The sequence below is a fragment of a genome, unplaced genomic scaffold, assembly GCF_019419815.1.
Source record: "Pyrus x bretschneideri cultivar Hongxiangsu unplaced genomic scaffold, Pyrus_bretschneideri_v1 Contig21, whole genome shotgun sequence".
In the NCBI taxonomy this organism is placed as follows: Eukaryota; Viridiplantae; Streptophyta; class Magnoliopsida; order Rosales; family Rosaceae; genus Pyrus; species Pyrus x bretschneideri.
The window spans coordinates 664,725-684,809 of NW_025999513.1; the positions used below are offsets into that span (position 1 = coordinate 664,725).

The 20,085-nt window shown below is 38.5% G+C and overlaps 2 protein-coding genes across 4 annotated transcripts; one reads left to right on the forward strand and one right to left on the reverse strand.

Annotated features, from left to right (window-relative positions):
* Positions 1-67: 67 nt before the first annotated feature.
* LOC103931822 (pre-mRNA-splicing factor SLU7) lies at positions 68-4,569 on the reverse strand. 3 transcript variants are annotated; one of them, XM_009341349.3, is made up of 10 exons: positions 4,414-4,569; positions 3,511-3,674; positions 3,307-3,419; positions 2,318-2,731; positions 2,047-2,182; positions 1,668-1,967; positions 1,059-1,275; positions 686-789; positions 453-521; positions 68-334 (listed from the first exon to the last, which is right to left on the reverse strand). In XM_009341349.3, exons 1-10 carry the CDS (start codon positions 4,427-4,429, stop codon positions 257-259), a joined length of 1,611 nt encoding a protein of 536 aa, XP_009339624.2. In that variant the 5' UTR covers positions 4,430-4,569; the 3' UTR covers positions 68-256. The 3 variants fall into 3 exon arrangements, with proteins under 3 accessions (XP_009339624.2, XP_048440578.1, XP_048440580.1); XM_048584621.1 differs by having other exon boundaries at positions 678-789; XM_048584623.1 differs by lacking the exon at positions 4,414-4,569 and having other exon boundaries at positions 2,318-3,120; positions 3,213-3,419; positions 3,511-3,547.
* Positions 4,570-5,539: 970 nt separating this feature from the next.
* On the forward strand, positions 5,540-8,474 carry LOC125477434 (malate dehydrogenase-like). Its single transcript, XM_048584535.1, has 7 exons — positions 5,540-5,701; positions 6,088-6,246; positions 6,349-6,524; positions 7,333-7,610; positions 7,695-7,830; positions 7,915-8,026; positions 8,117-8,474. The coding sequence occupies exons 1-7, from the start codon at positions 5,659-5,661 to the stop codon at positions 8,209-8,211; spliced, it is 999 nt and encodes a 332-aa protein (XP_048440492.1). The 5' UTR covers positions 5,540-5,658; the 3' UTR covers positions 8,212-8,474.
* The last annotated feature ends 11,611 nt before the right edge of the window (positions 8,475-20,085 follow it).

Below are 20,085 nucleotides of genomic sequence, written 5' to 3' on the forward strand. Positions count from 1 at the left end.
ACAAGGCCCCTCCACATATTTGTATGCTAGTATCCCAATTTTCACAATCCATGGAGAAGCAGTAGAGTTGAATCCAATTGTCCTCTTTCTAATATGATTTCATTGTTCTACAGATGTGCACAAAAATAACAAGATCCAAAGAGCTCAGACAACTGCAGGTTTTCTGCAAATGTTTCTCGGAGCCTAATCGACAAGATGCTAATTAAGGTTTCTAAGCTTACAGTATCCAGATTAAAGGCAAATACAGTTGACTCTTTTAGTGCAGGAAATCTTTCATGGGATCGTCATGGTGAATCTTTTTCATTCGATATGCCTCCATCTCCTCGGGAGTAACCTACAAAATGCATGACACGGTGTAAAAAAATTTATCCAGGAAGCACAGTACACGAGCAACATCATACAAGGAAAAGAAAGGTAAACACAATTGGAACATAATGGGTATTTATTTATACCTCATCGTCCCATTTAACATTATATTTGCGCTTTCTTTCATCCTTTTCTTCCGTCTTTCTCTCATCCTCCTGGGAAAAGCAACACACATGAACAATCAATCAATAAAGTTTGGAAACAATGGCTAGTATAGTGGCGATGTGAGTTGAGTATTATAAAGTTTATCTTAAATTAAATATATAAAGTGACATTAAAAGTAGTAAATTGAAAATGAAAATGAATCCAACAAGATCACCTTCTTAAGAGCATCATCAAGTTTTTTCTGGTCAAGGACCAAGTCGTCGGGTATATCAGTTCCCCAGGTAGCAACCCTTTTTTCTTCTGTTGGAGCAGGCGTCTCTGCAAAAAATTTGAAGAATCAGAATGTAACTGAGTATGTGATAAGAAGTTCAAAGTATAACAAAGTAACAAGACATATCCACATGTACGAAGGTAAAACAAATAAGAATCTGGAAACACGATCGTAATCACAATAAACGAAATGATGAAATCAACCACAATAAACGATATTACTTAATAATATGGATAAAGCACTCTCCATAAACAATAAAAACAGTGTTCTCAAACATTAATATAAATAAACAAAAACATATGTGAAAGATACAAACCTTCAGAGGCTACTTTGCGGGCAATGTTCGCATTCATTAGGTCAGCAGCTGCCTCGGCAGCCTCAACTCCAGCTACACCAGTGCAATAACTGTTCTGAATTGTTTGCTTACAACACTTGTATCCCCATTGGTGATCCTTCCACCATGATCCCCAAACACTTGTGTGGTTATTGATGTAAACATCCTCTTCATATTTACTCTTTGGAAGGGATGTCTCCTTCAAAGAAAATCAGAAGAAAACAGATGTTAATTTCCTTACCAAGCATTCAAAGATGCTACATATAAAAGTTAGAGGGCAATCTTGACATTATCAAGCATATTCTGAAGATGAAATTGCCTAGGAGACAACTAGGTAGATTAATTTATCAGATAAATTCACAAGAGATTTATGTTAGCAAACAACTTGCATGTGGTCCAACATCCTAGTGGATAGGGTGTTGGGTTTCCACCCATGCGACCGGGTTTGAAACTCCCCCCTCCATTTAAAAATAATGAAGGTACAAATATCATGCACACAGACACTATCCTCCCCCTCTCGCTTTTTTTGCATACAGATAAAAGGTACAAATATCATTAATGCAAGGCAAGATAATTTAATCTCATATATACCATGCCCTTTACAACTCTGCCAGCACGATCATATTCAACTTGGTTCTCAGACTGTCCCAAAAGAAGCTCCTTCGGAAGTTGCTCTTCAGTTGCAGCATTGCCATACTTCTCCATAATGGCATCTTTCATTTGTGACTTCAACCTCTCCTTAATGACCTTAAAGTTCTTATACAGTAATTCTGCTTGAGATGGAGCAGCTTGCATGTGAATGTCTTGCCCTTTTTCAAATGCCTCCCATGCATGAATATTGAGCTGCTTGAACTCTAGAGCTTGCCCACTCGCTCTATATTTGTTATCTCCCTGTAAAAATGGCAAGTTGACAAATCATTTTTCCTTCACATTCATAGAATTAAAAAATATTCCGAGTTCGACAACTCACTCCATAAAACTTCTCATTCGGGTTAGCATCAGGAAGAGGATCTTCACGCATGGACCGAGTTTTGGGATCATAATAAGCAGAATTGACATCAAGATTCAAAAGATATTTAGCTGTGTCCTCCCGAATGCGCAAATTTCTGAACCAAGAGAATTCAAAATTAAAACCATGTGTGAATCATCTTTTGGGGGAAGGCCATACACAAAATAAAAAAATGTTTCGTATTAAACAACACACAGACTATCAAGGAGATAGCAAACAAAGCAATACATGCCTCACAGTTCCAGTGCTTCCACCACCAGTCGTGCGAACACGCTTCTCAACCTTTGCAAAATCCATCTGTTTGCTTTCGTCAACCTTGGCCTCATCTACCTTCAGAGCATCGACATCCTCATCATCTTCACTAACCTCCCCTTCCCCATTCTTCTTATTATTTTTCTCCTCCAACTTTTTTATCTGCTGTTCCTTCAGGTATTTCCTTCTAGCCTCGTCCCTTGCCTCGTATCTCTCAATGATATGAGCATAAGTTGCTGCATCAAAACCATTCCATCTATCCCGTTTTCCATCATAATCCAGCTCAAAACTCTCTATTTTTTCATCAGGTGCAATGTGCATGTCTGTCCATCTTGCTCCTTTTTTTCTAGGCCTCTCCATGCACAACTTTGTGGTATGCGTGATCGCCCCACAGCTGTAAAAAGAAAAGGATGAAACCCCCTGGTAATAAATAAATCCCAACTCTAACACAAAATATGGTAAGAAGAGTTTAAATTTTCTTTCATGGGCTAAAATATGCATCCTATCCCCAAGAATAAGTAAATAAGATACACAAGCTTTTGTTACTAACATGATTATATTACTATAGTGACTATAGAAAACCAGATCAAAACTTGTCTGTAGGCATTCAACAATTTAACAACCGAGTATAGTTTCCTGACAAAACTCATGGTACCATCACAAATTATAGAATTATTAAGTAAATGCATCTAAATTCTTTGATCGACTAACAAACCAGTTTTGGATAAGAGTGGATATATGAATCTTGTGAGCTCATAACACCATCAGCAATCTTGTCATTCCCTACATGAAAAGCACTTCCCAGTGGAAAGACGTGATCATTAAACTCCCACTACAATTAGTGAACAAGTATATGATATTTGAGATTCGGTTACCGATATCTTAGTGAAGATGACAAGCTAGATGTGGTACGACAGCAGGAGAAGAAAATCAGGAACCAGTATTATAAGCAATGCATGATCCACATACTTTTCACATGCTCCCTTCCGGTATTTATCAGCCCAAAAAGTCTTTGCACCTCTGTCGTACCAGGATTTTGTATAATTTGGATCTGATTTCCATTTCCGTTGATGTTTCAAACTCTACACAGAAATTGAAAAAAGACGCTAAGCATATGTCACCTTGACATCTAAGTAAGGGAAAGGGTTGACGAATCTTAGAATGTTAGCTTACTCGTTGATTAGCCTTAAGATACCAAGGTGCATTTGACATATATTGAGGAATATGAGGATTAATCTCTTTCCCATCCTCATCAACTTCAGCTGGCGCTAGCCCAGCTTTACGCGCTTCCTCCAATTCCATCTGCTTCCGATGATCCTCCCTTGATTTGAAAGCCGCTGCACACACCATAAAACATTACAAAATCAAATTGCGGGATTGCATTCTTACAAAAGTGTCAATTACTCAAATTGTTTTAGACAATTACATAACTGAAATCAAATTACTCACACCAACATCGGCATGATGTTTCTGTCTATATATGTATGCATAATGGGTTCCTATTTACCAAACTGTTCAGTAATTGCACTTGATAACTAACTAGAATTTGCAGAATTACATTGTGAACTGTTAAGGTAGTTAAATTAGCAAAAAGGGATCAATTTCATTCACCAATTATTGAGCAGAAATAGACCCCTGAAGTCTGAAATATCATTTCACACTCCCACCCTAACTCACACTACAAAAAACAAAATGTAAAAAACCTAAGCGTTGAGTCCAATCCATCTTCTTCCGATAAAATCGCAACGTAACATATCTCGAAATTAAGAAAATATCCAATAAATGTTAATATTCAATGGACGGGGTGCTCTTAATTATCATAATTATCCACAAAACTGAGACCAATCTTCCCCCAACAATTCAAAAACCCCCAAAAATCTAAGCATATTTTGATCATTCACACTCAAAACGCAAAAGAATGGGGTTTTCTTCAAAATTTAAGCCCTCGTTCGCTCCTTGTTAATCAAGATTCTAAAATATTTAGCGACAAAAAAACCAGTGACAACTTTGATTTGAAAGGCGGCGATCGATTCGAGAAATTGGGAGGCGACGAGAACTGTAAGTCTGTAACTTTACCTGATGCAGTAGCCATGGTTGAATGCAGGAAGAGCAGCGCCAAAGCAGCGGAGAACGTTCTGGAAAAATAAAGGAACACCGAAACCAATTATTTCATAAAACTGAGTATTTATATAAGGGAAATTCTTTGATGCTTTAACTTTAGTTGTGATTGGGCCGTTTATAGTGTGTTAACTAAATTGTTCGTTTGTTGGAAGAGAGAGAATTCACGTCAAAATGTGTAAGTATGATTGTTTTCCACCACATGGTAAAGCGTCAACTGCAAAGTTTTCTTTCATCACTGAATAATTTTCATATCAAGGGAGGGTTTTATCTTAACCGAAATCCACACCATGAAATAAGGCCAAAGCATAAAATTTGGATTCCAAATCTTCAACAATTAAATCAAATTAAATAAGTAGGTATTGTGAAGGGAAGTAGGAATAATTAAACAAAAATCATCAAATTTCCTGCCATGTAAGCAAAATGTTTAATCGACTCACGGAGCTAAGGGATTGGAGTAGTGTGTAAAATGAAATGAAAACGTAAAGGAAAAAGTTATTATCACTCATCTCATTGACAGATTTTTCTATGTTCTCAGAACACGATTAATGCTACCTTTATCATATTTTTCATACATTTGTACCATTTTGTTAAATGACCCATCTACACATATGGATGCCATATTTATAGAGAGATAATACGATTGTGGTATGAAAAATATCGTAAAAGTAGTATTTTTCTAAATCACGGTCTAATACACTAAATATTATAATAATAATATGAACAATTCAGAAAGATATTCTCATTAGTTATATTGGTATACTCAACCATGTTGCCAAGTACACTGAAAAATTTCTCAAGTTTTTTGACTTAAAGAAGAACAATTGGATTAGAAACTTTAAAAACTACTTTATACGGCCTCCGCATGGATCATGACGATCGTCGTTAGGACACATCACGAGACCGAATCTAAACGGAATATCCCTCCTCCGCCTATTCTTCATCACGCGCCATACTGCCCACGTCCTCTCCAAGTCACTGGCTTGATGACGCCGTCAAAGCGTCCACTTAATTTCAAAACGGCGCCGTGTCAAGCTATTCCCCTGTCCGTATCCCATCTTCTTGGCTACAAAAATTCCACGCAGATATATACCCCTCTCCTCCCTCAACTTTACTCTCTGACTGTAAGCTCTTCTCATCTGCAAGTCCACCTCGCCTCTTCAGATCGATCGATTCGTCTTCCTCCTTAGCTCATCGGAATTCATGGCGAAAGAACCAGCTCGCGTCCTCGTTACTGGAGCCGCAGGTACAGTATCGAATCCATAATCTCACTGTTTCTTCGAATTTTCAGCAAGCCTTGATCGATCTTCTAGATCTACGATCTTGTTCTTGGTTGTTAACTTGTATATTTCATATGATTGATGCACCTTTTAGATCTGTACATGATTATATATATATATATATATATATCTGTGCGTGTGTCTGTGTGTCTGTGTCTGTGTGTGTCTGTGTGTCTGTGTGTCTGTGTATATGTATGTGTATGTGCTAGGGCTGAGAGTGGGAGGAGCGACGAAGTAGTAATTAGATCGATGTTTTGAAATGATGTGGCTTGTGATTTGTTGAAGTAGCGATCCGATTTGGATGATTTTTGAGTGAGTGAAGTTGAAAGTGTGTGTATTTGTGGATTTGCAGGGCAAATTGGATATGCGCTTGTGCCGATGATCGCAAGGGGAATCATGCTCGGAGCGGATCAGCCGGTGATTCTGCACTTGCTTGATATTCCACCAGCTGCTGAGGCTTTGAATGGTGTCAAGATGGAGTTGGTGGACGCCGCTTTCCCTCTGCTTAAAGGTAAATACCACTGATCTGTTATCGGTATATGGAACTGCGTGTTTGTGCGTGCATGTTGTGGTTGAGTTTGATGTGATTGGTACCTGTTGTGGATTGTATCAGGTGTTGTTGCTACAACTGATGTTGTGGAGGCATGCACTGGAGTTAACATCGCCGTCATGGTGGGTGGCTTCCCAAGGAAAGAAGGCATGGAAAGGAAAGACGTCATGACAAAGAACGTTTCCATCTACAGGTCCCAAGCTTCTGCACTGGAAAAGCATGCAGCTCCCAACTGCAAGGTAAAAAATATTGAATAGAACAGAAATTATTGCGTAGTTTGTTGATTTTTATAAGGAATATGTCACTTCATTATGATATGAATTTGTGCACGATTCAAATACATCTTCAAGCACAATCATGACAAATCAGTCAATTATGTTCAGACTGTGCTATGTTATTTTCTCTGTTTTCTGAATGTAATTATATAGGTGGTTTTGCAGATGCAAGATTATGAATGTGTCATGTTCTCCATAAGGGGTGTGATTAAGCTCCCTTTTGGATACCAAATAGCTTTGTTTAGTTTCCAATCAAATTCATCATTCAGGATTGGTGTGTATTCAATTGAGATTTTGAGGAATTTTGATCAATTTATAAATCTATGATTTGATGGAGTTTAACTAATTTGTAAAAATTTCATGTAAAATTTTGATTCAATTCCCTCGGAATCTCAGGGGGAGAGGTGAGATTTGTGAATGCTTAAAATACACTTGGATCCAATTCCCTCAAATTCCTCAATTTTTTAAAATTCTTTGAATAAATTCCTAATTGAATACACGTGGAATGTTATAAACTTCTTTAAAATTCTAATTGAATCACCAGATTTCTTAGGACTTTAATAAACAGTAAGCTATCTTAAAATCCTGATTGAATACACGTTAAATTTTAGAGAATCACTTAAAATCCTAATTGAATACCCTAGATTTATTAAAAGAATTAAAATCCCTTATGGTATGAGAGCTTTTACATTTTCTGTACAACATGAAGACACTTATTGCAGTTAGAAGTTCAAATTGATTTGACATTACAAGCTCCCTTTCCTATTTGCAGGTTTTGGTTGTTGCTAATCCCGCAAACACCAATGCATTGATCTTGAAGGAATTTGCACCATCAATTCCTGAGAAAAACATCACCTGTTTGACTAGACTAGATCATAACAGGGCCTTGGGCCAGGTTTCTGAGAGATTGAATGTTCAAGTTTCTGATGTTAAGAATGTTATTATCTGGGGTAACCACTCATCGTCGCAGTATCCTGATGTCAACCATGCAACTGTCAAGACACCATCTGGGGAGAAAGGTGTCCGTGAGCTTGTTGCTGATGATGCATGGTACATGATTTGATCTACATTTAAAACTCGCTTTAGTCCTATTATTAGGTTTACTTACAGTGAAGCATTCTTTTTATTAATAAGGTTGAATGGAGAATTCATTTCCACTGTTCAACAACGTGGTGCTGCAATCATCAAGGCCCGTAAGCTGTCAAGTGCATTATCTGCTGCAAGTTCTGCTTGTGATCACATTCGTGATTGGGTACTTGGAACCCCAGAGGTACTTATGATTCTGTTCGGATTTCAGTTAGAACATCTATACAGATCTATTATATGCTTATTATTTATTTGACGATACATTCAGGGCACTTGGGTTTCCATGGGTGTTTACTCTGACGGCTCATACGATGTACCTCCTGGTCTCATTTTCTCATTCCCAGTCACTTGCCAACATGGGGAGTGGAAGATTGTTCAAGGTAAGAGTCTGTAGTCTTTGCATTTCTTAACAATTGAATAGAATGTGAACATTCAAAGTTCTAATACACATTTGTTTCACAATTGTATAGGACTCTCTATTGACGAGTTCTCGAGGAAGAAGTTGAATGCAACTGCAGAGGAGCTGAGTGAGGAGAAAGCTTTGGCATACTCTTGTCTCTCTTAGATGCTCTCGGCCATTCCTTGGTGTGGTTGTAAGTTGGCCTCCCTGCAATGTGTGAGAAAAGGAAGTAGCTGAAGTTTTGAATAATGCCATTGTTAAGATAGAGAGATGTTAATGATGCAGAAGCTGCTTTTGTGGGTTTTACAGTTGTTGAGCCCAATATTCTATGTGGACACTTCGACTTTTTTCTTCTTTTAGTTGCATATTTGAACGTCAATGGGATTGTCCCATTGACGTAAAATAATCCATATCTGCCTTGATTCTAATTTGTTAGTTCTTGTGGTTATGTTGATTTCCAAGACTTTCTAGGAGCCCACAATGCTTTATACGCCTTATTAACTCTCTGAGGGCTTTGGGGCTCTGTTAACATATATGACCCGCTATCATATTGGCTCCCGTCTGCGGTCGTACTTAAATGATTTGTAGGGATTGTTGACTGCAATCATTCGTCTATATCGTAAATGGTTTGTGATTGATTTCTTTAATTTTTGTGTTGTGTTTGTCTTTTCAAGATGTCCCTTCCCTCGGCTTGTTTTGCTGCAGCTCTACTTTACCTCCATTTTTGTTGTACTCATTTGTCTTAATTTGGTGAAATGATAAACATCGGGGCTTCAAATTTTGATGGAGTCAATTGTAAGTCGATTATTTTGTGTTGAAGAGCTTGCATGTTGTGTTCATGTTTTGTCAAGGAGTCATATGTCTTCGGACGCTACGGGTCTGTTGCTCGTGGGAGACTGGTTCTATTGGAGCTGCAGCCTTGAGCGCATATAACTCTAGATGATAGCTCTACTGGTTGAGGGTCTTTCGTTCCCCCTCGCTCTCCTTTTAGTCGAACTACTTTGTTACCTTATACTATGATTGACAACTAACCGCATAGTAAGGATCATATTTCCCTTTTCAACAGCCATTACAGAATCTCTTTATGACGTTCTTTTATACGTCCCCAAGTGCTGAATGAGCTAATACTGATCGTTTTCACGTAGGGTGAGGCTCGACCACTAGTGAGCTTAGCCTGAAGCTTGATCCATAATTAGGTAGAAGGACGTATTTACCTCTTGTGTGGGAGCTTGGATCTCGACACAGTCCTACGAACACAAACAAAGGTTTTGTACCATCTTGCACGTCTAGAACCTAGAAGGTTGTCGGGTTGGCTACGGTATGTCGAGTTGCCCTTGTGGTTTTCGCCTCGCAAGACTTAGGGCTGAGGTGATTGCTCTAGGGACCTAACCAGAATATATGAACTATGAAAAACCTTTGTGTTTTTGTGTTGTGTTTGTTTTTTCACTCAAGCCTCTTTAAATACTGGTTTGGGAGAATGAAGAATGACCAATTAGCCAATGAAAATTCTAAGCATATTTTAGGATCAATATTTTTTATTTTTCATCTAATTATCACCTAGATAATTGGGAGGTTTAATATCCTCATCAAGGTGGAATATTCTTTAATTTATCCTTTTTAATAAATACATCTCCCATTCACTCGCATAGGGTGTGGCATAATCTCAATCAACACATATGGTTCACATTCATTCTAGACTATCAATCAACACATATAGTTCACATTCATTCTAGACTATCTCCTCATACAGAAAATGGGACATGCGACCTCGCGAAAAAGAACGTACATATCCAGGAGTATTGTTATTAAGCCATTACCAAACTAATAAAAACAAATCACTTGGAAGTTCTTTGCTTTATACTCCAGACTATTCGTCATACACCAAACTTGACACTCTTTATCCCTTAAGTTATAGAGCTATTTTGCTGAGTTCCTTAGAAAGAGTTCTCACGCCCCTCGGTATTCTCTACCTACCTACCTGTGTCGGTTCGGGTACAAGTACTCTTTTGTTGAAGGTCATTCGAGCTTTTCTTGGTAGTATGGCATAGATTAGTTCAGCACCGTAGTGTCTGGTACTTGAACTTGGATCGAGGCATTTTTAACGTCATGTCTTAGAGTATCATATATCCATGTCTTACATTTGATAACAAATATAAAAAATACGTTGCACAGCTAATGAATTACATGACATGGTGTTAGAAGAAAGAATGCTTTTCAATGAATATATTTTATTTCATATCAAAACAAGGTATATATACAACCCTATGCAGATATGGGAAAGAATAAATATGGGAAAGAATAATTACATCCTAAACTAGGAAACCAATTGTAGTAGGAATCCCACAATTATAGGAATCCTAATACAAGTCAACACTCCCCCTCAAGTTGGTCCATAGATGTTGCACATGCCCAACTTGTCTAGAAATCTGGAGAACTTGTTACTAGAAACCGCCTTCGTGAGAATATCTGCTACTTGGTCGTCCGTTCCTATGGGAGGAACCTCAATTACTTTATTATCTAGCTTCTCTTTAATAAAGAACTGATCAACCTCTACATGCTTGGTCCGATCATGTTGCACAGGATTATGAGCAATATCCCGTGCAGCTTTATTGTCACAGAATAACTTCATAGGCAGACCTTGTTTGACACCCACATCTTGCAATAGAAACTTAAGCCACAAGAGTTCACAAATACCGAGTGCCATGCCTCTAAATTCGGCTTCTGCACTTGACCTTGATACGATATTCTGCTTTTTGCTTCTCCACGTTACTAGATTTCCCCTAACAAAGGTGAAATACCCAGATGTCGAGCGTCTATCATCCGTTAATCCTGCCCAATCACCATCCGTATAGCACTCAATTCTGAAATGCTCATTTTTCCGAAATAAAATTCCTTTACCAGGGCTTCCTTTTAAGTAACTCAATATTCTCATAACTGCACTCATATGTTGTTCTCCTGGATTGTGCATATATTGACTAATCACACTTAAGGCATGAGCAAGATCGGGCCTAGTGTGAGCCAAGTACATTAATCTTCCTACTAACCTTTGATACCTCCCTTTATCAACTGGTACTTGGTTCTAATCTATACCCAACTTCATTCCTTCGGCAAACGGAGTAGACACCGGCTTACATGCTGTCATACCGGTTTCTTCCAATAGGTCAAGAACATACTTCCTTTGTGATAGAAATATCCCGGACTTGCATCTTGATACTTCAATCCCAAGAAAATATTTCAAAGGACCAAGATCTTTCATTTCAAATTCTGTGGATATATAACTTTTCAAGGCTGCTTGCTCAACAAGATCATCACCAGTAACCACCATATCATCCACATACACGATTAGAGCCGTAACCTTTCCGTTCTGGTGTTTCAAAAACAATGTGTGATCCCAATTACTCTGTATATACCCAAATGCCTTCATGGACTTGGTAAATCTTCCAAACCAGGCTCTAGGAGACTGCTTTAATCCATACAGTGATTTCTTGAGCCTACATACCTTTTTTTTCCGTCTGTCCGAATCACTGCATCCTGGTGGAAGGTCCATGTAAATCTCCTCAGTCAGATCTCCATGGAGGAAAGCATTTTTTACGTCGAACTGTTGCAAAGGCCAATCCAGATTTGCTGCTAAGGACAGTAAAACACAAACTGTATTGATCTTTGCCACTGGTGCGAACGTATCAGTGTAATCAATGCCATATTTCTGTGTATACCCCTTTGCCACCAATCTTGCTTTGAAGCGATCTACCGTTCCGTCGGCTTTATATTTTACTGTATAAACCCATTTGCATCCCACTGTTTTCTTTCCGGCTGGCAAGTCAGTTATTTCCCAGGTAGCATTCTTCTTCAACGATCTCAATTCCTCGTTCATTGCATCTTTCCAGCGGGAATCTGCTAACGCGTCCTGCACACTGTTAGGAATAGATACAGTAGATAATTGATATACAAATGACTTATTTGATTCTGACAGGTGACAGGTAGACACATAATGGTTTAATGGGTATCTTACTCTGGAATCAGAGTTTGGCTCACTCATGGAATACTTGTGTTTACACTCAGGATCTGCCTCATAAGTGGGTTTGGGAATACCTCTATTAATACGCTCTGGAAGGCGACGAAGTGGAGGTGCATCCGGTGTAGAAGACGATTGGTTATGAGAAGTAGTATCTCGTGACACATGCTGTAATTGCTGCTCTGTTTCACTGCAATTGGGCGGCTGCATCTCATCTTCCAACTCACATCCCGTGAGACCCATGGGCTGCTCCTCTTCTTGACTTGTTGGCTGCTCCTCAGTAAGCTGCTCGGTAGGACTAAACCCAGAAAACACGGGTTGCTGCCCTTCTCCAGGTGTCACGGGCATGGGCTGCTGCCCTTCCCCAGGTGTCGTGGGCTGTTGCCCTCTTCCAGAAGCCGTGTACTCCAAGCTCAACACGTCCCTATTATCGTGAGTCAGAACTTCATCATTGTGGTACTCCCCCTAAAGTGAGGACGGGGAGGAACCAAAGAACATGTCATTCTCGTGAAAACTCACATCCTGAGTAATAAACATCTTTTTACTCGAAGGATGATAACAACGATACCCTTTCTGGGTAGTAGCATACCCCAAAAAAAAACACAACGAAGAGCTCTAGGTTCAAGTTTAGTCTTCCGTTGAGGTGGATGGAGGTGAACAAACGCAACACATCCAATGACCTGTGGGGGAAGATTGGGAGTCGGGGGGCTGCTAGTCTGAGATGCGAGAGCCTGAAATGGCGTCTGGAAGTTGAGAGTCCGAGATGGAAGATGATTAATAAGATAAGTTGCAGACGTAAGTGCCTCTCCCCAATAATTGAGCGGCAGATGTGCCGCAAGTAGGGAAGCACGAACCATTTCCAACAAGTTTCGATTTTTCCTTTCTGCAACCCCATTCTGTTGAGGAGTATACGGACACGTGGTCTGATGAACAATACCATGCAACTCTAAGAATGAACGAAGTTCCATATTAACATATTCTCCCCCATTGTCACTGCGAAGAACCTGGATATTCCTGTTGTATTGTACAGCAATCATTTTATGAAACCGTTGGAAGGCCGAACTAACTTCACTCTTTGACTATAACAAAATAACCCAAGTCATGCGGGTACAATCATCAATAAAAGTAACAAACCAATGAGCACCACCAAGAGTGGCTACTTTTGACGGTCCACATACATCAGAATGCACAATCATAAAAGGAACGATACTTTTATTTAAACTGGGAGGAAAAGAGGTTCAATGGCTTTTAGCCATTTCACAAACACCATACTTAAACTGAGAAACATCATTCTTGACAAACAAACTAGGAAATAACTTATGCAGATAACCAAAGGAAGCATGCCCAAGGCGCCGATGCCACATCCAGATGTCTGACACTTTATTAGTAATCCTTTGAGAATCATCGACAAAGAGAGCTTGAGTCAGCAAGCTAGAACTACTGGTGATCAATTCCAAGTAATAAAGTTTCCCTCTTCTAATACCATAACCAATCGTCTTCCGCGTCCGGATGTCCTTAAAAACACAAAAATAGGGCCAAAAAATAACCAAACAATGTAAGGCAAGGGTTATTTGAGCAACAGACAGCAAATTATAATTTAAAGAGGGAACCACAAGAACAGTGTCAAGTTTCATGGTATCGGAAAGGGAAACAGCGCCTTCCCCAATAACAAGGACGACATTACCATTAGCAACATTAACCTCGGTTTGTGTGGATGTTTTTAGTGATGGAACCTGTCTAGAATCACAAGTCATATGTTCAGTAGCTCCGAAATCAATTATCCATGTATTATTCATAACAGAAGTAGAAGTACTGAGTGCCTTACCATCACTTCCTGCCGCAGCTATCATGGCAGATGCCTTGTTCGCTATCTGATCCGAATCATTCTTTGTTTCGACAATGGAGGCTCGAGATTTGTTGCACCGAGGATCACGGGTCTTATCCCAATTCTCGGGATATCCAATCAGCTCAAAACAACGACTCTTGGAGTGTCTCGTCAAGCCACAATGTGGGCACTTACCTTGTGGACGATCCCGCCTTGTCTGGCTCGACCGAGTTGATCCAGGCCGGTTTTGTACCCTTCTCGGTTCGACCAACTAGATGATCCACGGGCCCTTGCTGCCATGGCAGCAGACTCCCCTTTGTCAACCTCTGTCTTCATTGCTTCCTTTCGATCGGCTTCTCGACGAACATAGGCATAAGAAGCCTGCAGGCCAAGTGGGGGATCCTTCCGCAGCACTTCTCCACACACCTGATCAAACCCATCATCGAGAACACCAAGAAACACATAGACCCGTTGTCTCTCAGTGGATTTCTGAAACACTTTGATGTCATTCTCACACTCCATGGATACTTTATTAAAGTGATCCAATTCTTGGAAGATCTCAGTGAGCTCCCCAAAATAGGTAGCTAAGGGTCGACCATTCTGACGCAGACGGGATGCCTTCTGATTCAACGAATAAATTTTAGCCTCATCATTCTCATCAAAGTAGGCTGCCTTCAAGGAGTCCTAAATCTTCTTCGATGTAGACAACCGAATGTACCGTTTCATAATCTCGGGCTTCATTGAAGACAAAAGCCAACTCTTAAGTTTTTGATCTTCAGAAAACCAATCATCATATTTAGGATCGTCTTCGCTAGGTGCCTTGATAGACCCACGAAGATATCCCATCTTCTTCCTTCCAGCAATATGAATTTGAATGAGAGGAGCCCATAAATCATAGTTCTTTTCATCCAAAACCATACCAATATTAAAGCTTGAATTCTCTGACTGCACCATAATTGGAGCAGCCGCTGAAACAATCTGTGAACCAGCCCCCTTTTCTTCAGCCATCTCTTTGTTGCTTCGGTGTTGACTGACACAAACTAGGCAGAGAAGGAAAAAACAGCAGTGGTGATGGGACCTAAAACACGTTGGACAAATCAACAGGGCAACAACACCTTATCTGGTGCTCGCTGCAATCGGTCAGGGCACGGGCAACAACAATCCTAAGGTTGCTCGCTGCAATGGATCAGGTACACGGCAGAAAAAAAAAATATTATTAGTGTTTAGTGTTTTTCTAACCCGGCTCTGGTGCCAAGAAGAAAGAATGCTTTTCAATGAATATATTTTATTTCATATCAAAACAAGGTATATATACAACCCTATACAGATATGGGAAAGAATAAATATGGGAAAGAATAAGGGAAAGAATAATTACATCCTAAACTAGGAAACCAATTGTAGTAGGAATCCCACAATTATAGGAATCCTAATACAAGTCAACAGTGTTAACTTCAAATTGTCTTCCCTAAGCTCTCATGTCAGTCTAATTTGGTTTAACTACTTGCCTAGACATGCCTCTTGGGACAATAGCTAACTTGACCGTCTTAGATAAACATGTTAAAGTAGCGATCATTAAACCTCTTCTTTTTGACATAGACTTTAGTACAAAAGGCATAAGGTATGATTCCATTAGTTTTACTCCCAGTGCAATTTGGCACATTCTCTTTGGTTGTCCTTCTCTAAGGTGGAAGATTACTTGTAGTTTACCGGTACACTTTATTTAGTACACTCCCACTAAACATACAACCTCTTGTACTTAAGCTAGCGCTCTAGCTTAGAGACTGCTTTCAGACTAGTGGTACACTTTTATTAGTAGTACAACCACCACGCCCAACAACCTTTTGGTTGGAGAATCTCTAAAGTCTAGTGGTACACTTCCATTAGTTGTACTCCCACTAAACTTACAATCTTTTACCGACACTTGGTAAGAATATTTGATTTTCCCCACCTTCGCTTAAAGATTGAAAGATCTCTCCATTGTGAAGAACAAGTTTATAGTCAATTCTATTATAGTTTAAATGTCACAAGAAATTAGTTAACCTTTAAGTCTATATCCTAGACAACTATCTCACCATATGTGAGAAGTGGTGTAAGCTAAGTGGAAATTCAGAGTCTTTTCTTCGCTCATCCAATTACTCTAGGGTTTATGGACTACTTGTAGGCATCAAACTTTCAAGAAATGTCTCCCACTAGGTTGGAAGAGTTAAATTGCCCCTACACCACCTTAAAATAGTGTGACATTACACAAAATTTCCAAAATTCATTTCCAAGTGATTGGAATCCTAGTCGTAATTTCTTGGTTTTCTAAGAAGAGTATAATAGACTCTATTCTTTTGATATACATGTGAAACAGTTGTTAAACCAAGGCTTTACCACAATGTACATTTAAAGAATAATTGCCTTGAGTAGTAGGAAAAAAACAATAAATTTTTCAGAAAAAACAATAAATTTTTCAGAAAAACATGTGGAGCATCTACTTAATGCTCTCGACTAAAATAAAATTGTAATTGTAGTGAATTAGCACACTAATTCGAGCTAGATTTGAATAGCACTCTCTTGAGGCTTCTTCAAAACTTACTAAAATTTCAATGTATGGTTAATCATTTAGTGATTGGGTCAAGTAATGACGTATCTCAAACCACTTTGATCAATAGCATTCAATAATATATTTAAAGAGAAAGTTACAATCAATATAAGTTGAGGAATAATGTGGAACAATAATTCCATAACCTAACACTTGTCTTAAAATTATAAAGTATTTTAACTTCTCAAATGTTGGCACATTGAAAAGGATAAAATATTCCAAAAAATATTGCTCAATCATGAAATGTTGAAGAAATATTCTAAGTCCAAATTAAGGAATGCGAACGCATCCGCAATCTCCTATATTTCCCACGGGGATCAATTGCTTAGTACTTTAAGGAATAGAATTAGGTAACCAAGTTATCTTATCTTCATTTGGATTCTCATCACATATGCCAAAATTGCTTCAAATACAACTAAAAAAGAAGTATGAGCAAAATGTGCACCATGTGCATACTTCATTAAGTAGCGAGTTAATATTCAAGATCATGATACTTCGTTAAGTAGAGAGTTAATATTGAAGATCATGATAGATTCACTCAACCAATGTGAAGATTCACTCAATCAATGTCAGTGAGATGTCTCTCTCTTCAACATTAGTAGCATCAATGATGTTTGAGGATTTTATCTTTCTCTTTCTCATCTTCTTGAATTGGACTACTTTGAGCATGCCTCCTAGGGAACTTCCTTAACTTTCGAGCTAATTCCTGAAGAGAATTCTCATTTAGATTCTCGGTTCTTTTAGAGATCAAAGTGTGCATCTAATTCCTAGGAGCATGAGAAACATTCAATAAGTGGGCCTCCGTAAGTGCGGCCAGGTCGATATCTTGGCAATACTGTGTCTTTGAAAATTAACCCTCTTTGACACCCAAGATGTCTCCATAAAGATCCTTCCTTGACACCACATCAAGTAAGAAGATTGACCACTTGGTAAACCCCAGTCAAATATCTAATTTTGGGCCCAACTAAATCATGTGGGATAAAGATCCTAAATATGGATCGTTTTCTTAAATGACATGCTCAACAAGCCCAATTAACAACATCCAATTATTCACAAACAAATATGAAGTAATCAATTTAAATATTCAACTAAAGAATATTCCTTTCTAATTTAAAATGCTCAATAACATGAGTAAACTAGATCGATATAATCTCCTTGACATTCCTAGAATTCGGGCAAACTATGGATAATTATTTAATTTTGGTGATTTTAACTTAAAAGAAAAGGATAATATAATAATAACAAAAACGTTTCCTTAATTTTAGTAAATCAAAAACATGTCTAATACCAAAACTAAATATACACCTACATAAGTCAGGGAACCATGATGATTCACTAGCCAGCAGTGCCCCAAAAATATGTCCCATGTGCTGCCCAAAGCTGCGATGCAAATTATTATTTTTATTTATTACGCACTCCACCCCACATGCCTCAGGTGGTGCATGACTTACACGCGTTGCCTTGTGGTGGTCCACTTCCATCCTAGTGAACTTCATTAGATAAAACTCCGTGAGATAAATCCAATCAGTGTACCTAACATCCTCGAAATCTTAGCGGTACACGTGTACTCACCCAGGCCAAGAGTGGAAGAGATGAACCACTGTTCATCTTCTTCCTCCATGAAATCTAGAAATTTCCAGATTTCATATTCTCACAAGGCATGTTCACAAAGGCCATAAATTTGTCAATATGCCTCCGTTTTATATGTATCATATGTCGTTAGAAAGCTAAGATTGCAATCTACAATTAAGTATTCTTGGGAGAATCCCCAAAAAAAAAAAAAAAAAACCAAAAAAAAAAAAAAAAAAAGAACTCTAAACACATGCAAAAAGGCTCGCAAAAACTCGTTTTTCATGCTAATCCGAAATTAGGGTTTCAATTATCTCTCTAACCACTTCGTTTTCCTTTACCAAATTTTAAACATAGTCTCATATGAACCAAAATTCAAAAGCAAGCAACTATGGTTTTTCAGCCTTTCTAACATGGCATATACATTAATACATCGTGTAACCGTGCGAGAAGTGTGTGAGTGACTTTGATACGACAATTAGAAGACCATCAATAAGGTAGAGGGACGTTTATACCTCTTGTGCGGAAGCTTGGATGTCGACACGTTCCTACAAACACAAACAAAGGCCTTGAACCCCCTTGCATGTCTAGAAGCTCGAAGGTCTACAGTATGTCGAGTTGGCCCTTTGGTTTTTGCCTCCAAGACCTAGGGTTGAGGTGATTACCCTAGAGACCCAACTAGAATATATGAACTATGTAAAACCTTGGTGTTTTTGTGTTGTGTTTGTTTCTTCACTAAAGCTTCCTTATATAGTGGTTAGGTAGGATGAAGAATGATCAATTAGCCCAAGAAAATCCTAAGCATATTTCATGATGAATATCATTGATTTTTCATCAAATTATCACCTAGATAATTAGGAAGTTTAACATCTTCATGTGGGTGGAATATTCTTTGATTTATCTTTTCTGATAAATCCTACATATGTCAACAAGATACATAATTATTAATCCATTTAAATGACCTCAGTTTCAATTTAGGAAGGTTGACACGATTTTGACATGAACAACATTATAGTCAACCCAGTTTCGTGTTGTTTGTGAGTTCTGTTATCGTTACTAGTCCAAAATTATGATGACGTTCCTTTGGAGTAACTTTGGGCCTTTAATGTGTACCATAATCCGAATCACTTAACTGGGCTTCATAAGGAAGAACCAAGTAATAGGACAGCAGACTTATTGAATATAAACATCTAAAATTAGCCTATTGAGTGGTTTAGCTCCAATTTAAAGGTGCACTATAAAATCGAGTTGATCAAGGCCTTTCACAGTAGTTTAATTTCTATAGCACAATTATAACAGTGGTGTAAGTTTAATAGGGGTAAGTTCTGTCAATACTATTTAACCATTCTCTTTTCTTCTTTAAAATGTGGGTCATTTATGGTATAGGAATCAAATCACTCTCACGAACTCAGATTTTTCAGCCCACAGAAATGAGACTAAATTTTCCACTATTCTGGAAGATCGAAGTACACCATTTAATGGATGTTTCATAAGTGTAATGTACCCTGTGAAGACTGCTTATATCTACCGTAACTTTCTAAGGATCCTCACTCAAATCCATCACCAAAATTGATGCTCGATCAATAGTTGTCTATTGAGAGCAAAAGAAAAATAGAAAATAACCATGGAGCAAGCGTGATTGTTGCAAGAATAGTTATTCCTAAAACCGTGATGTCACACTTTTCGACTTTTTTTGTCATTGTTTTTAATTAGTTACGTCAATAACAATCACGTTTACTACTCTATGGTGGTTGCCACCTTTTCTTGTAGCGGGGACAAAGAATTCAACAGTCAACAGCTGATAACTCACGTTCAAAGCCAAAACAAGTGTTGTTCTAGCTCGTCTCGACAGTCGACATCATACAGGTTAGATATATTGTACCACAAATTATAGAGCGACTAAACCTCCGTCCCCTAGTTAAAGCTGACCTTCCCGTTATTGTTCATGCATGGAAGACTGGACTGAATATCTTGCACAGTTTCTTTAGTGCGTACAGAGAAAAGCAGCAATCAAAGACTAACAGATATTTGTGGATGACTGGAAATTCA

What these genes read in the sequence shown, in the direction of transcription:
- LOC103931822 (XM_009341349.3), bottom strand. An exon ending in CGGAAGGGAGCATGTGAAAA is followed by an intron (nt 2,732 to 3,306) that starts GTATGTGGATCA and finishes TTCTTTTTACAG; the next exon opens with CTGTGGGGCGATCACGCATA. An exon ending in ATGTTAAATGGGACGATGAG is followed by an intron (nt 335 to 452) that starts GTATAAATAAAT and finishes TGCATTTTGTAG; the next exon opens with GTTACTCCCGAGGAGATGGA.
- LOC125477434 (XM_048584535.1), top strand. Translation starts at nt 5,659, where the DNA reads ATGGCGAAAGAACCAGCTCGCGTCCTCGTTACTGGAGCCGCAG. An exon ending in CGCTTTCCCTCTGCTTAAAG is followed by an intron (nt 6,247 to 6,348) that starts GTAAATACCACT and finishes GGATTGTATCAG; the next exon opens with GTGTTGTTGCTACAACTGAT. An exon ending in ATGCAGCTCCCAACTGCAAG is followed by an intron (nt 6,525 to 7,332) that starts GTAAAAAATATT and finishes TCCTATTTGCAG; the next exon opens with GTTTTGGTTGTTGCTAATCC.